The 12,233-nt window shown below is 39.5% G+C and overlaps 2 protein-coding genes across 4 annotated transcripts in view; both read left to right on the forward strand.

The window, feature by feature from the left end:
* The window catches only part of plcl5 (phospholipase C like 5), a 64,529-nt gene extending 56,970 nt beyond the window's left edge, over window positions 1-7,559 (forward strand). For 2 of the 3 annotated variants that reach the window (XM_063903410.1, XM_063903411.1), the window contains 2 exons: window positions 595-704; window positions 4,718-7,559. In XM_063903410.1, coding sequence (XP_063759480.1) covers window positions 595-704; window positions 4,718-5,185 — 578 coding nt within the window. In that variant the 3' untranslated portion in view covers window positions 5,186-7,559. The remainder of the gene's footprint in view (window positions 1-594; window positions 705-4,717) is intronic. The other variant, XR_010167618.1, reaches the window with a different exon arrangement.
* A 1,786-nt stretch (window positions 7,560-9,345) lies between these two features.
* hcrt (hypocretin (orexin) neuropeptide precursor) lies at window positions 9,346-10,829 on the forward strand. Its single transcript, XM_063904608.1, has 2 exons — window positions 9,346-9,495; window positions 10,447-10,829. The coding sequence occupies exons 1-2, from the start codon at window positions 9,412-9,414 to the stop codon at window positions 10,813-10,815; spliced, it is 453 nt and encodes a 150-aa protein (XP_063760678.1). The 5' UTR covers window positions 9,346-9,411; the 3' UTR covers window positions 10,816-10,829.
* The last annotated feature ends 1,404 nt before the right edge of the window (window positions 10,830-12,233 follow it).

Raw genomic sequence — 12,233 nt, forward strand, 5'->3', positions numbered from 1 at the left:
CTCTTGAAGCCCAGAGGATTAGCTGTGGCCTGTGTTTGAAGCTGGACTCTCTGATATATTAATTAAAGGTTAGCCTGCGTTGCACTACCTCAATTGTACCCCCATTAGCAATGCAGCACACTGTGTGGTAAACTGTAATTGAAGCCATTATAGGTGCCCATGAGGAGCTGGCTAGCAGTCTTTTGTTCTGCAGACTTTGCACACTGCAAAAGTGAAAAGGTGACCTAAAGAGCATGCACATTCCCTATTAATACCTTCATTAAAGATTTCCTGTTTTCAGTTCTGTTTATTTGATTTTTAGTTAGTTGTTTTCAATTAAACTTGGAGAAAATGTCTGGGCGAATCATATCTTACAAAAAAACAAATCTAGGAGCACCATGGTATCCAAATGGTTACAGCACATGCCAAAGAACAACAAGGTCCTGTCCAATTCCCGCCTTTAAAGCACTGATTAGATGTGTCAGTAAAAGAATAATGTCACAGTGACCACTCAACACAAATCAGAACATGTGTTTTGGCTGTAACTCAAGAATTCATATGCTGATAATGACCATTTCACACACATGTCTGATGATATGGTGTGCCTGTTCCCAGGTCTGGACTTCCATGAGGACCTGCATCGCATCGGGGTGAAGGAGGGTCTGAAAGGCCGCAAACTGCAGAAGGCAATGGAGAGCTACGCCTGGAACATCACTGTCCTCAAGGTGAGAAACACTGAGTGTGACCTTCAGCCACAGAGGCCCTTTCACTGTACTGTATACACCTCCAGTGCTGGCTTATATGTTTAATTGATGTCAACATGTGAGATTATTTTGGAGACTGTAAGCAGACGGATCAGAAATCCCAGTTCCTGTCACCGAGATTAAACTATGTCTTAAGAATGCTCTCTGGGCTAATTGTATATGCCTCTCCTCTAATCCCTTTATCTCTTAATTAAATTCTGCCGATTTCAGACAGTGGCTTATTTATTTGCTCATCCAACCATGTTGACAGCACATGATAGGATTGTTCACACTTTTTTGTAGACATACACTTACTCTGCCCCCACGACCCGGTGAGATAAGGTTGCCCAACGCCCTCATCTCACTGCCCCGTTGAACACTGGTGGTGATAGCAGCACTGATAAAACAGAACATGCTGCTCAGACTGCTCTCTGCACAGTAGGCCTGTTTTTCTTAGTACGGACAAAGCAGCCAGGATATTTTTATCTCATCTCAACACCATGAAATCATTTAGTATTGAGTGAAGAAGCTCCCTTGGCTGAGCTTTCTGCGTCGGTGTCAGGTTAGGTAGATGTTTGATTGCTTGATTCCTCTTTGCCTTTTCATGTCTGCCCTTTCAGACAGTAACACAGATTAAGGCTGAAAGTAACAATAAGTTTAAGTGAGAATAAATCCATCAGTCATTTATGGATGACCTGATTAATAGGACTCTATTTAATGATTGGTTTCCTTATCAAATAATCTGCAGAATATTTTTTCGATGAATAGTTTTGTTTAAAAATGTCAAAAGATATTATAAATGTCCATCCCAATATATCAAATACAAGTACTTAAGTTGCTTATCAAAATAGTTATACAATGATTATTTTTCTTTCAATTAATGAATGGATTAGCCGACTCATTGTTACTGCTCCACTGATTTATATGTCAGAAATGTGTTTCAAAATATAAGCAATGCAACCCTTTTAGTTTTATTCCAAGTGTGTCCATATCTGAATACATTTAATTAAAGTAATATGAAAGAGTGAATTATTAAAAGCTGCCAATCCTACGAAAATAAAGGTTGATAAATGAAGTATTTGATGATAAAAACCTTAAAAGTATCGAAGAGTAGTGAAGGAAATAGCTATAGCTCTAATAAATCAGTTTTTACTTTGGTTTTTAGCTCTTTTCCTTCACCCATACAGTGAGTAACGTTGTGAAGCAGCACGGTTTATCTTAATTAAGCCTCATTGCACACTCTAGAATTGGGAAACCATGTGCTTAAGTAGAATAACAGGTGGACCCCCGATCATAATCCCCTTTACTACCCCCACCCCCATGTATACCCATCACCCCTAAGCTCAGGTCTCCTCCCATCACTGCACTGACAATCCAAACAAAGACTTCCCTCATTCGTCCATCTTCCGATGATCCACATTCTCAACATGAAGGCATCTTGGCGAGCACATTACCCCCCCCCTTCCTCCTCCTCCCCTTCTTCAGTTGTAAGCTGTGTCTCATACTAAACATTTGGTGAGAGCCTGGTGCGTGTTATGCCAAGGCTGGCAGCCATGCAGAATTATTTCACCTGTCATCCTTTCCAGATCCTGGAAACATTCGATGGTAGGAAGATAGAGCGAGAGAATCATTTGTGTATTATGTCTGTTTCCCAAACCACCTTAACACCATGAATTTGACAGTTACAGTCAGATCAAAGCTGTCATGGAGAATAAGGGTATTTGCCCATTTCTACTAGCCATACCTGCCACTCATCTTACCTGCTGCAAAGAGAAAAGCAACAACAGAGCAACAGAAAGAGAGGCTGTGAAGCTTACTGACTTAGATTTTAGGAAGAATAACAGGCTCCAAAAAACATGGACTCTTGTTGTCTCCCACATCACTCCCTATTGTCAGTTTCTACTGTAATTAACAGTTTGAGGCATTTTGTTATATAACTAATCTGCTAAAGTAGCTGAGATTTTTCCACCATGACTCTGGTGCCTTTATTTCTGACAAGAAACGCTTTATTCTGTTTCACTTTGAAATATCTGTTCAAGTGGGAACTTATAGAGTCCATAAATTGTGAATCATGGCTGTCACTCTCATGTTCGCTACCATTCCACTTTATCCAGATATAAAAACCTAAAATAATCTACAATAAAGGCTTCTATCAAGGGGATGTACTTATTTAGATAAAACAAGTAGGCGATAAGCAGAGATTTTAAAGAGGATATATTGGGGGGATTTGCCCTTGCTCATGCTTAGCCCCACGTGGTGAGCTTGATGCCAGCTGTAAGGGTGAATGTACTCAAATACAAGTGCCATCGTGATTTGGCTCTGGCAGCACAGAACCAGCTTTTCTCTGTCTTATTTTATGCCTAGTGAGTCATGACTTACATAATTCAAGTTTTTTCCTTTTTTAAAGCATTTGACTTATTCTTGCTCTTGTGTTGCGTGCCGGAGTGGCTCAGGTAAAAGGCCACTTGCAGCATATTAGCATCACCTGGGAATAAAGCGCTGAGTGCAGGGCAGCACCTTTACTCTTTCTACAATATGTCAGACTGTTGTGCCTCAATGAGAGGATGTTATCTCTTTTACCATTTTCAGTACAGTCTGGTGCAGAACGGTCAACCTCTGCCTCTTCATGTGGATGTCACAGCAGGTCAAACCAGTCCAGAGAGTCCAGAGTAAGGTTCAGTGGGAGGGAGGGAGGTAGGGAGTATTCAGATTCACAGAACTTGCTTGTGAACAGATGTTAAAGGGATGTTGGGGTAAGGACAGTGTCGGAACAGAAAGAGGAATGTGGTCAGATTTCCTTTCTTTTTTTGTTTTGGCCAGTTCTTATAATATAAGCACATCTCACACACATAAATATCCTGCCTGTGGAGAAGCCTCGACCACATTTCCACATGGCAGAGACAGCTAGCTTAAGGTGGCAGGCAGCCATGGCAGCGGCCCAGATTGACTTGACAGTGCTGTAAAGCAGGGTGCCTGCCCTGACCACTTCCTCCACATATGGCAGGGATTCATCTAGAGGTGCTCCCAAATAAAGACCAGAAAAATGTAGTATAACATTATCACCATATGACAGCACTATCCACCAGCTGAGAAGAAGTAGGACGGGCTGGCAGACAACCAAAGGCCTTCATTCTGTGGTGCGATACTGCCCCCTACTGCATCACATGAGTTAAGGAAGAAATGTTTATAAACCATGTTTACCTTTATTTGGGATTGTATCAGCAGTTCAAAAAGTCATAAAAACTTTAAAGAATATTAGATATTTTGTTGTTATAGAATATCAAGTGTTGTCCATTTTAGATAAAAATAAATACATACAAATAAATTAATGAAAAATAACAAATTCCCTGCAATAGTCATTCCTGGAACTTTATAGAGAAGCTGATTCATAATTATGACAAAGATTTCATCAATTGTATCATACCAGTGCCAGGGAGCCACGGGGGTTTTGTGAACTGGCCCCTCTCCAGCTACCAGTCCACACTCAGTATCTTTTTATCTGATCCGGACTTGAACTGGCAACCCTCCGGTTCCTAAGCCAAGTTCCTTAAGGCTGATCTACTACCGCCACGTGAAAGGCAGCTACAGGCAGTATAAGAAACAAGTATTTTTAGTTTTAATATTTGTTGATATTGAATGTCCAACAAAAAAATGAGTTTGTCCCAATTATCGTCTGTATAAATCTTTAGCTGAAAAGAATGAACTTGTAGACAGGAACTTTAAAAATGTATCACTGATATTTTCCTTTATGTTTTTTTTAATAAACAGGGTAAATGTCCTTTAGGGATTAAAATGTATTTTTTCTAAAACAGACCTGGCCAATATGGTTGCACAGAACTAGCTCTAGCTATCTTACTTGCATACTGCAAGCCACATGAGATACTGTATACTAAAGATGTTTCCTGCGTTTTTTTGTCACCTTAAAATCTGATATGTGTTGATAACCAAGCAGCGTCTCTCTGTGTCTCCCTTCCCTCTCTCTGCCTCAACCTCAGGGCCAGGCAGACCTGCTGAAGCACGCTAAGAGCGAGGCACTGGACAACCTGCGTCAGATTCACTGTGCTGCTCAGTCCTGTGGTCTCAGTAAGAATGGAGCAGCTTCCCCACAGCTCCAGCACCATCCTCTCCACCAGCCGCAGCAGCAGGTGCAGATACAGCAACAGCCACAGGCCAAGACACAGCAGCAGCCTCCTCCACCGCACCCGTCCCAAACTCAGCCCCAACCGCCGACAGCACCTCAGGCTTATCACCATCCCGTTCCCCAGGAACATCCCCAGCAACACCCCCAGCTGCCAGCTCTCCCTTTGGTTCAAACTCTTTCAAAACCACCGGCCTACACCCAACCACCGCCCCTAACCCCACTCCAGTTTCAGTTTCAGAGCCAGCAACAGAGGGCAGCAGCAACTCCGGACGCCGTCTCTGACAAAGAGCTGGTCAGAGACGACCCCGTGGGATCCTGCTGACCCGCAGCCTGTGCCAGCAGAGAATCTTACCCAAAAAGAGACAGGGAGGGCAAGAAAGAGATGGTGAAGCAGAAGGGTGTAGTAGAAAAGAAGGGGGGCATTAATGAAAAGGATATGGAGGAATTGGCTGAGAGAATTAAAGAGATGATGCTGGGGAGGAAGACTCGGCGTGTTAGAAGCGAGACACAAGTCTGAGCCGGTTTCAGTTGGCAATAGGGCTGAAAGAGAAAAGAAAGAAAGACCTCGCACTGCAATCACACATCTCTAAACAGGATGGAAAACTGGAAAGACATTTTTACTACTCACTGTCATGGATGTGGAAAATAATATTTTATCTGAGCCAGGAAGTTGAGGTCTCCTCTGTTTTCTCTCTTGTGAAAAGCCAAATGTACGGAAGCCCTGGGAGGCAAAAAACATTTCTAATGATCTGGTGAAATGTTGTAAGCAAAATCTACATAAGTTCTGGTCATAAATATACATAATGATAATAGTTTACATTATTATTATTATTATTATTATTATTATTATTATTATTATTATTATTATTATTATTATTATTATTATTATTATTATTATACAAAATAGTTTTCCAAGTTACTAATTTTAGATCTTTGAAATGCAGGTAAAACTAAATGCTTCATCAACATTTTTAGACTTCATTTAGATGACACTTAAACTTTTTGTTTTATTTTGATCAGGACCATTTCTTATGTCATTGCTCTTGTAATACTCATTTAACCCACAAGAGGTTGAACTGCTCCACTACCTTATATTTTAAATAGCACTAAAAGCATTCATGTTCTCTACAGGGAAGTTGTATCCATGCAATTTTAACACAGTAATTAACAAGTTGTGTAACATAACTCTCATTTCTTTCTTTTGGCTAGAAATGTAATTCAATCCTATTGACATTTTTTGTTTAGAGCGCAGGACAAAAAAAAAAAAAATCACCTGGAAGACATGAATGCTTTAGGTATTATTTATAACATGTGTTTGTCCTACACTCCTGTAGTCAAATGAGTATGACAACAAAAACACAGCAGAAATTATCCTGACCAAAAACGTTTTGACATGCCAAAACCTTTTTTTCCCACCTGCTTCACAAATAAATAAATGTAATTTAGGAAAGTATTCCTGATAACCCTTTGTTCCCACTTCTTACAATAACCTGTTCTTAACTCATAAACAAAGGCGAATAAATTGTTCAGATCATTATTAGAAAATGGACTACCAGATTTTCTCCTATCCTCTCAGGGCTTCTATACTAAAGGGTAACAGCTGATGGCAAACCTGTCGTGTGTTCATACAAAGGAATGCGTTTTGAAGTATGATCAGTTAGATATCCCTGTCTCTCTCTGGGCACTGCTAGTGACATGCCCCTTCATTATGTACTCTAGCTCTGTTGGTACAGGCTTTACCTCACATTGGCATTTTCTGCCACAAATTTGCCTTTTCATTTCCAGAGACTCCTCGGCATGTCTTTGAGCTTTTATTTTTTTAATGCTCACACTCCTTCTCCTCGATCGTAGACGTCATGCTAAGTGAAAACCCTCCTTTTGACAAAGGGGATACCATGTTCATTTTAAGTGCACAACATAGAGCAGCTTCAGTAAGCTAAGCTCTGTAGGCGTCACAGATGTCCATTTTAGCACAAACCAGGAAGCTGTAGAGCCAAAATAGAAAACAAACTGCAGCTGTTGAAGTGTTCAGTCACATTGATGCTCTTCTTGCCTCCAATGCTGTTGTTGATCTCCATCGAGTCCCACACATCTCTGATGTCATTCCATGGGATTTCAGTTCTGCAGCATTCCTGAACTCTCCCCACAGGGTCTCCTTGTCTCCTCCCCAGGGGCTGTGTGTGTGACGTTACGTGAGTCGGTGTTTTGGTCCCCAGGGTGGAGCTTGCCCACGTCCGCAAGTGGCACAGCTCACCAGCCAATCTCAACTGGAATATCTGACCCCTGCCTGTTAGAAGTCGGAGGTCAACTAAAACATGGTACTGCTGTCAATAAAAACACAAAATAAAGTGAATCTAGATGTAAAATGTATGTAAAATGTACGAAGGGAACATATATTGCTATATTAATTCTTGCAGACACAGACATTAATGATTGATATTATAATAATTGTTGTTAGTTCTATTGATATTCTTATTCTTTTTTAACATTACTTCCACATATACAGTGATTTGACTCCTGTTGTTCTGTGGTGCAGATAAGGACAACCAGTGCATGCTGGGGCAGAGCGAGGGTTAACTGGTCAGCGCCACAGCTCCAGGGTCCAACAATAACCTGATGTGTGTTTCACTGAAAAGTGAGTGTGGATTCTGTGAGAGCTCCTTAAAGTGGCCCATTAAAACTGGCTTCATTGTTTATCCTGTCTCCTGTTGTTCATTTTTTTTTTATTGGCACTAACTGCCAATTTTAATGTATTCCTCTTCATGTGTATGCATTCCCGGGAATTTGACTTGAATTTTAACAATATTTTAATAAGTGCCTGGAATTATATTTTTCTGAAAATAATTTCAGGTAGGTAAGTCACTTTTTGATTGCATTCAGACAAACGTCAGCAGTGCTTTAAAACACTTTCAAAGCAGCGTTCACAGCGTATCTAAAGCAATCAATAAAGCTTTCCAAAAGCTAGTATTGATTGCTTCTGACGCACTGTGATACACTGTTCACTCTCTTTGTCTAAAAGGATTTTATTATCGATAAACAATAAGGATGGTCAGAATTTTCGTAATGAATGAGTTCTTTCTGTGCTCTATGTAGAGCAATGCTTCCTGTTGTCCATAAGATGGCAACAGATAATAAGAAAATGAGGATCTGATGAAAGACAACAATCTGAAAGTCAAAACTGTATTTATGGTTTTCTTGTTGTTTTTGGTTATCCTGTTACATTTACATATAAGTGCAGGTAGTCTACGGTGTGTAGGGTGGTGTAGTAAAGAGTTAAAGGCTTTTTTAACAACAAATACTTCTACTTGAAGTTTTAGGGTCTTTTTGATTTGTTGGTAGGTTTATTAACAGCATTCACTTCACTGGTGAAATCTCTATACACTGAAAAATTGAAACAGTGACTTTAATTAAATGTATTATTTCAACAGGAGTCACATAATTGTATGAGGTTAGTTGAAAGCAATTGTGTTAAGTTGAATCTATTGGTTTTTTATTTAAACTTAATATTATTGCTTTCCACTAACCTAATACAGTAGTGTTATGTGTTTACATCAGGGGTGTCCAAACTTTTTTCACCGTGGGCCAGAAAAACATACGAAAGCCTGGGCCACTCACTAGAGGTGATGTATATTGCCTCATAACTTAAGTTATAAGTTGGCAAAAATCAATCAAATGAAGGAAATTATGCTTGATACTTGAATATGCTTTAATAAAACCAATAGCCTACATCCCAGCTCTCCATAGGGTTTCATTTGTTTTGCTGGCAGCTCATCCCTTAAAACAGAAGCCTCAGATTGCTTATAATAAGGGGAAATATGAAGGGTATATTTCAAGCTTGTACTGCTAATAAGTTGTTTTTTTCAACTAAGATTTGTTAGAATTTTTTTTTCAACTTTGACTGAATGTATTTGAAAAGTGGGCTTATTAACACATGAATACTACTGTGTAATAAATTGTTACATATATATTTAAGAAGTACAATATAGGAAAACACAATTCGTTCACATTCCATTATACTTTTGAATTGGATGAGGGACGATTCAAAAATACATAGTATACTTATTTACGTCAACGTTTCCACAGTTTTTGAGTGTAGGAACAAGACAAAGCAGTACTGGATGTGTCAGTATGACACCTTTTGTATGTGGGAATAAAGCCAATGGAAGCTCATTAGCATGACTTCTGAATGAGCTTGTTATTAGCATTGAGAAAGGGCATCTGGGCTGTTCTTATGTTTGTATTTTTAGAACTTGAAGTACACATTAGCTAATTGACCCATCTCTCACCAGCCATCACAAAGGTATGTCTTCATAAAATTTTGGCATGCAGCCAGAAGGAAATACCTGTAGTTCATTAAAGGTCCAGAGAAATGTCTTGGAGACCGTCGGCTGCAAAAGACTAATTATGGCATCAAACGGGACATCTATCCTTCAAATGAGCAAAGCGCACAATTAGTGATCATATGTCATGTTTCTGGTTGGCCTGGATGACGTCTTTTGGCTCCAACACTGCTGAACCATAAAAAGGCCCAGGAGAAGAGAAGATTAGATGACTCCCCTCTGCACAAGCCAGAAGATGCCTTGGTTCCCCTCCAACTTCTACAAAGCTGCTGGGATGCAGACGTCTAACAGGGTAAGAGTTCGATTTTTTTATTAAAAAATAAGTTGGTGATTTGTTTGATATCACAAATGTATGTTTGATGTTTTAACCAGCCTTACATTGCTTACATTAATGAGTTTGTTTAGGGTCTTTACGATGCATTTTCTGATGCTTCCCTTTTATATCCTCATCAAATATGTTGTGTGTCCTTAAGTTGGATGTGTTACAACCTTTACAATTGAGCATTTTATGTTAAGTCACTTGCTGAAACCACAGGGCTTGGGTTGCATCGACTGGTTTTTGCAGGGCGCGTATCTTAAAAATATATTTCTCTATATAAAAGGAATGGATCATAACTGGATCATTTTAAAAACCACAAGGCTGAACGGGCATGTAGTCATAAGTCTAGACATCACCGCGGTGTAGAATCTATTGGTAGCGTCCTTATGTATGATGACAAGGGTTACACATGTGCATAGGCTAAACATTCTTATGTCTCTAATGTTTTAGGCAAAGCCATGATTAGGCCCACATGGGAATGATGTTAACTTTACAAAACAAAAATCTGTCAGCTTGATATCATGTATATGTATGACCAGAGATTAAGGTTTTAGCGTATGTGCTATAAAGGTCAGTGAGATATTGGAGGTACATATCCTAAAGGAAAGGAATTCAAAAAGTGTTTGGTACGGTACCACTCACCCCTTGTGATACTCTGTATATATTTCAATTAAGATAACGGTTTTATTTTTATATTAAGAATACATTTCAGGACCTTTTTATTTGAAATTCAGTGATTCAAGAGTCTATCCATCACTTCAGATTTAACCAGCAACATTTTAAGCATTATGTAAGTCATTTAAATATGTAACATTTCAATGACTTGCATATATAGAAATATTTGTGTATCTTTTCCTGCCCTCATACTGTATTCTTGTATTAGTTCATTGGGTGTTACTGTAACGAATCTTGTTTGCCCTGCAGAAGGTCCTGGTACTGGTGGTGATGTTGCTGCTGTCTCAGCTGGCCTGTGAAGCTCACAGCATATCTGAGTGCTGCAGACAGCCGGCTCGCTCCTGTCGCCTCCATATGTTGCTGTGTCGCCCCGGCACCAATAACTTTGGGGGACCTCTCACAGGAGATGCTTCTGCTGGTATCCTCACTCTTGGTAAACGGAGAGAGGATGGAGATCGCTTGCAGAGCCGACTCCACCAGCTCCTTCAGGACTCCAGAAACCAGGCAGCAGGGATCCTAACGATGGGGAAGAGGACGGAGGAGAGGGCCGGAGAGCAGTTCATGGATTGGATGGCTCAGTCAGGAACTATCACAACGCTCCTGCCTGCCCTGAGCTAAATACTTACATAAATGCTTATAATGGAAAATATAAAATACTTAAATAGAATAAATATGGACTTGTGGTGGGTGCAATAAAAAAATACAAAGGTGGCAACATATCTTTAATTATTCTTGTGTGGATTGTATGGGGTAAGAATTAAATATATCTTACTTGTTCTACCAAGAAGGTGCTCAAAATCCGTCCGGCTGCCTGATATCATTAAAAGACAGAATTTATTCAATTCTAATGCAGAAAAAAGACATTAGGTATTAACCAACTTATTTAGTCATTTGTTCCTACTGTATATACAATCTTTTGGTCATACAAAACTTAATGCAATCTGCAATCTAATCAAAGCTATACAGATCTTTTAAAACAACAAACACAGTTTATATTACCTACATTATCTTCATTATTCTTAACAACATTAGGGAGTGTATGAAAACAGAAAGACAACAGTACTCTGATACCTTCTGTAGATCAAGGGAGAGTCTTTAAATGTAGTAATTGCAAAATGTACTGAAAAAAGACTGAAGCGTTATGTCCAAACAGTTACATCTTTTATGTCCATCGGACACCATAATGGTGCTTTTTAACTCATGGAGACAATAACTCTCTTGAGTCTATATTGGGGAGGGTGTGGCACCTTTTTTCAATATCTGCATATACTGTATCTGCTTTTACTGAGACTCGAAGTCCTGCCCCTCAGACTCGTTCTGACTACTTGTGCTTCAGGCTTTTTTTGAGATGCTCTACGATGCAGAATGTTACTTGGGTTTTATATTCACAATATAAGGTCAATTATTTTCTGATCATTTTGCAGCACTCAACCAGGGTTGATGGTTTAATAATTAATTAATGTATAGATATATAGTGGCAGTAGTGGCAAAGTCCGTAGGGACTTGGCTTGGGAACCAGAAGGTCAGTGGTTTAAGTCCCTGAAAGACCAAGTGCTACCGAGGTGTCCCTGAGCAAGGCTCTGTTGCCTACACTGCTCGCTGGGCGTAAATTTAAATTTCCCCTCTGTGGGACGATTAAGGGTTCCTTCTTCTATAGATGTAGAAATTAGGATTTAATTGTTGAGGATTCTTGAACTGCGCTCAATGTGCAGACAGAGATGATGTCATTGTTTGCTAGTTACTCTATAATAGTCTTTGGCTAATAATAACCTATGCTTACATATAGACAGACCTATTTCAGAAGGTCTGCTGCTTAGCAACAAGTCGTTCATCCAACATAGCCATTGCTGCTGGTTCAAAAGTTTGTAGAATCTGAGAAAACAACTGTATGAGTCGATGAAAAACAAAAGCTTTTTGCAAACTAAAATACCTTTGATTAGAATACTAACATTCATGGACTGTGGTTTTGACCTTTTCATTCATAAGCGTTGATTTTAATAACCTGTGCGTTAATGATGTGTCAGGTCTTATTGTGG

The sequence above is a fragment of the Eleginops maclovinus genome, chromosome 16 (genome assembly GCF_036324505.1).
Source record: "Eleginops maclovinus isolate JMC-PN-2008 ecotype Puerto Natales chromosome 16, JC_Emac_rtc_rv5, whole genome shotgun sequence".
Lineage (NCBI taxonomy): Eukaryota > Metazoa > Chordata > Actinopteri > Perciformes > Eleginopidae > Eleginops > Eleginops maclovinus.

Bases quoted from the DNA above. Each gene is read 5' to 3' on its own strand.
- hcrt (XM_063904608.1), top strand. From the start codon at position 9,412: ATGACTCCCCTCTGCACAAGCCAGAAGATGCCTTGGTTCCCCTCCAAC. The intron at 9,496-10,446 runs GTAAGAGTTCGA...TTTGCCCTGCAG, and splicing joins GGATGCAGACGTCTAACAGG to AAGGTCCTGGTACTGGTGGT.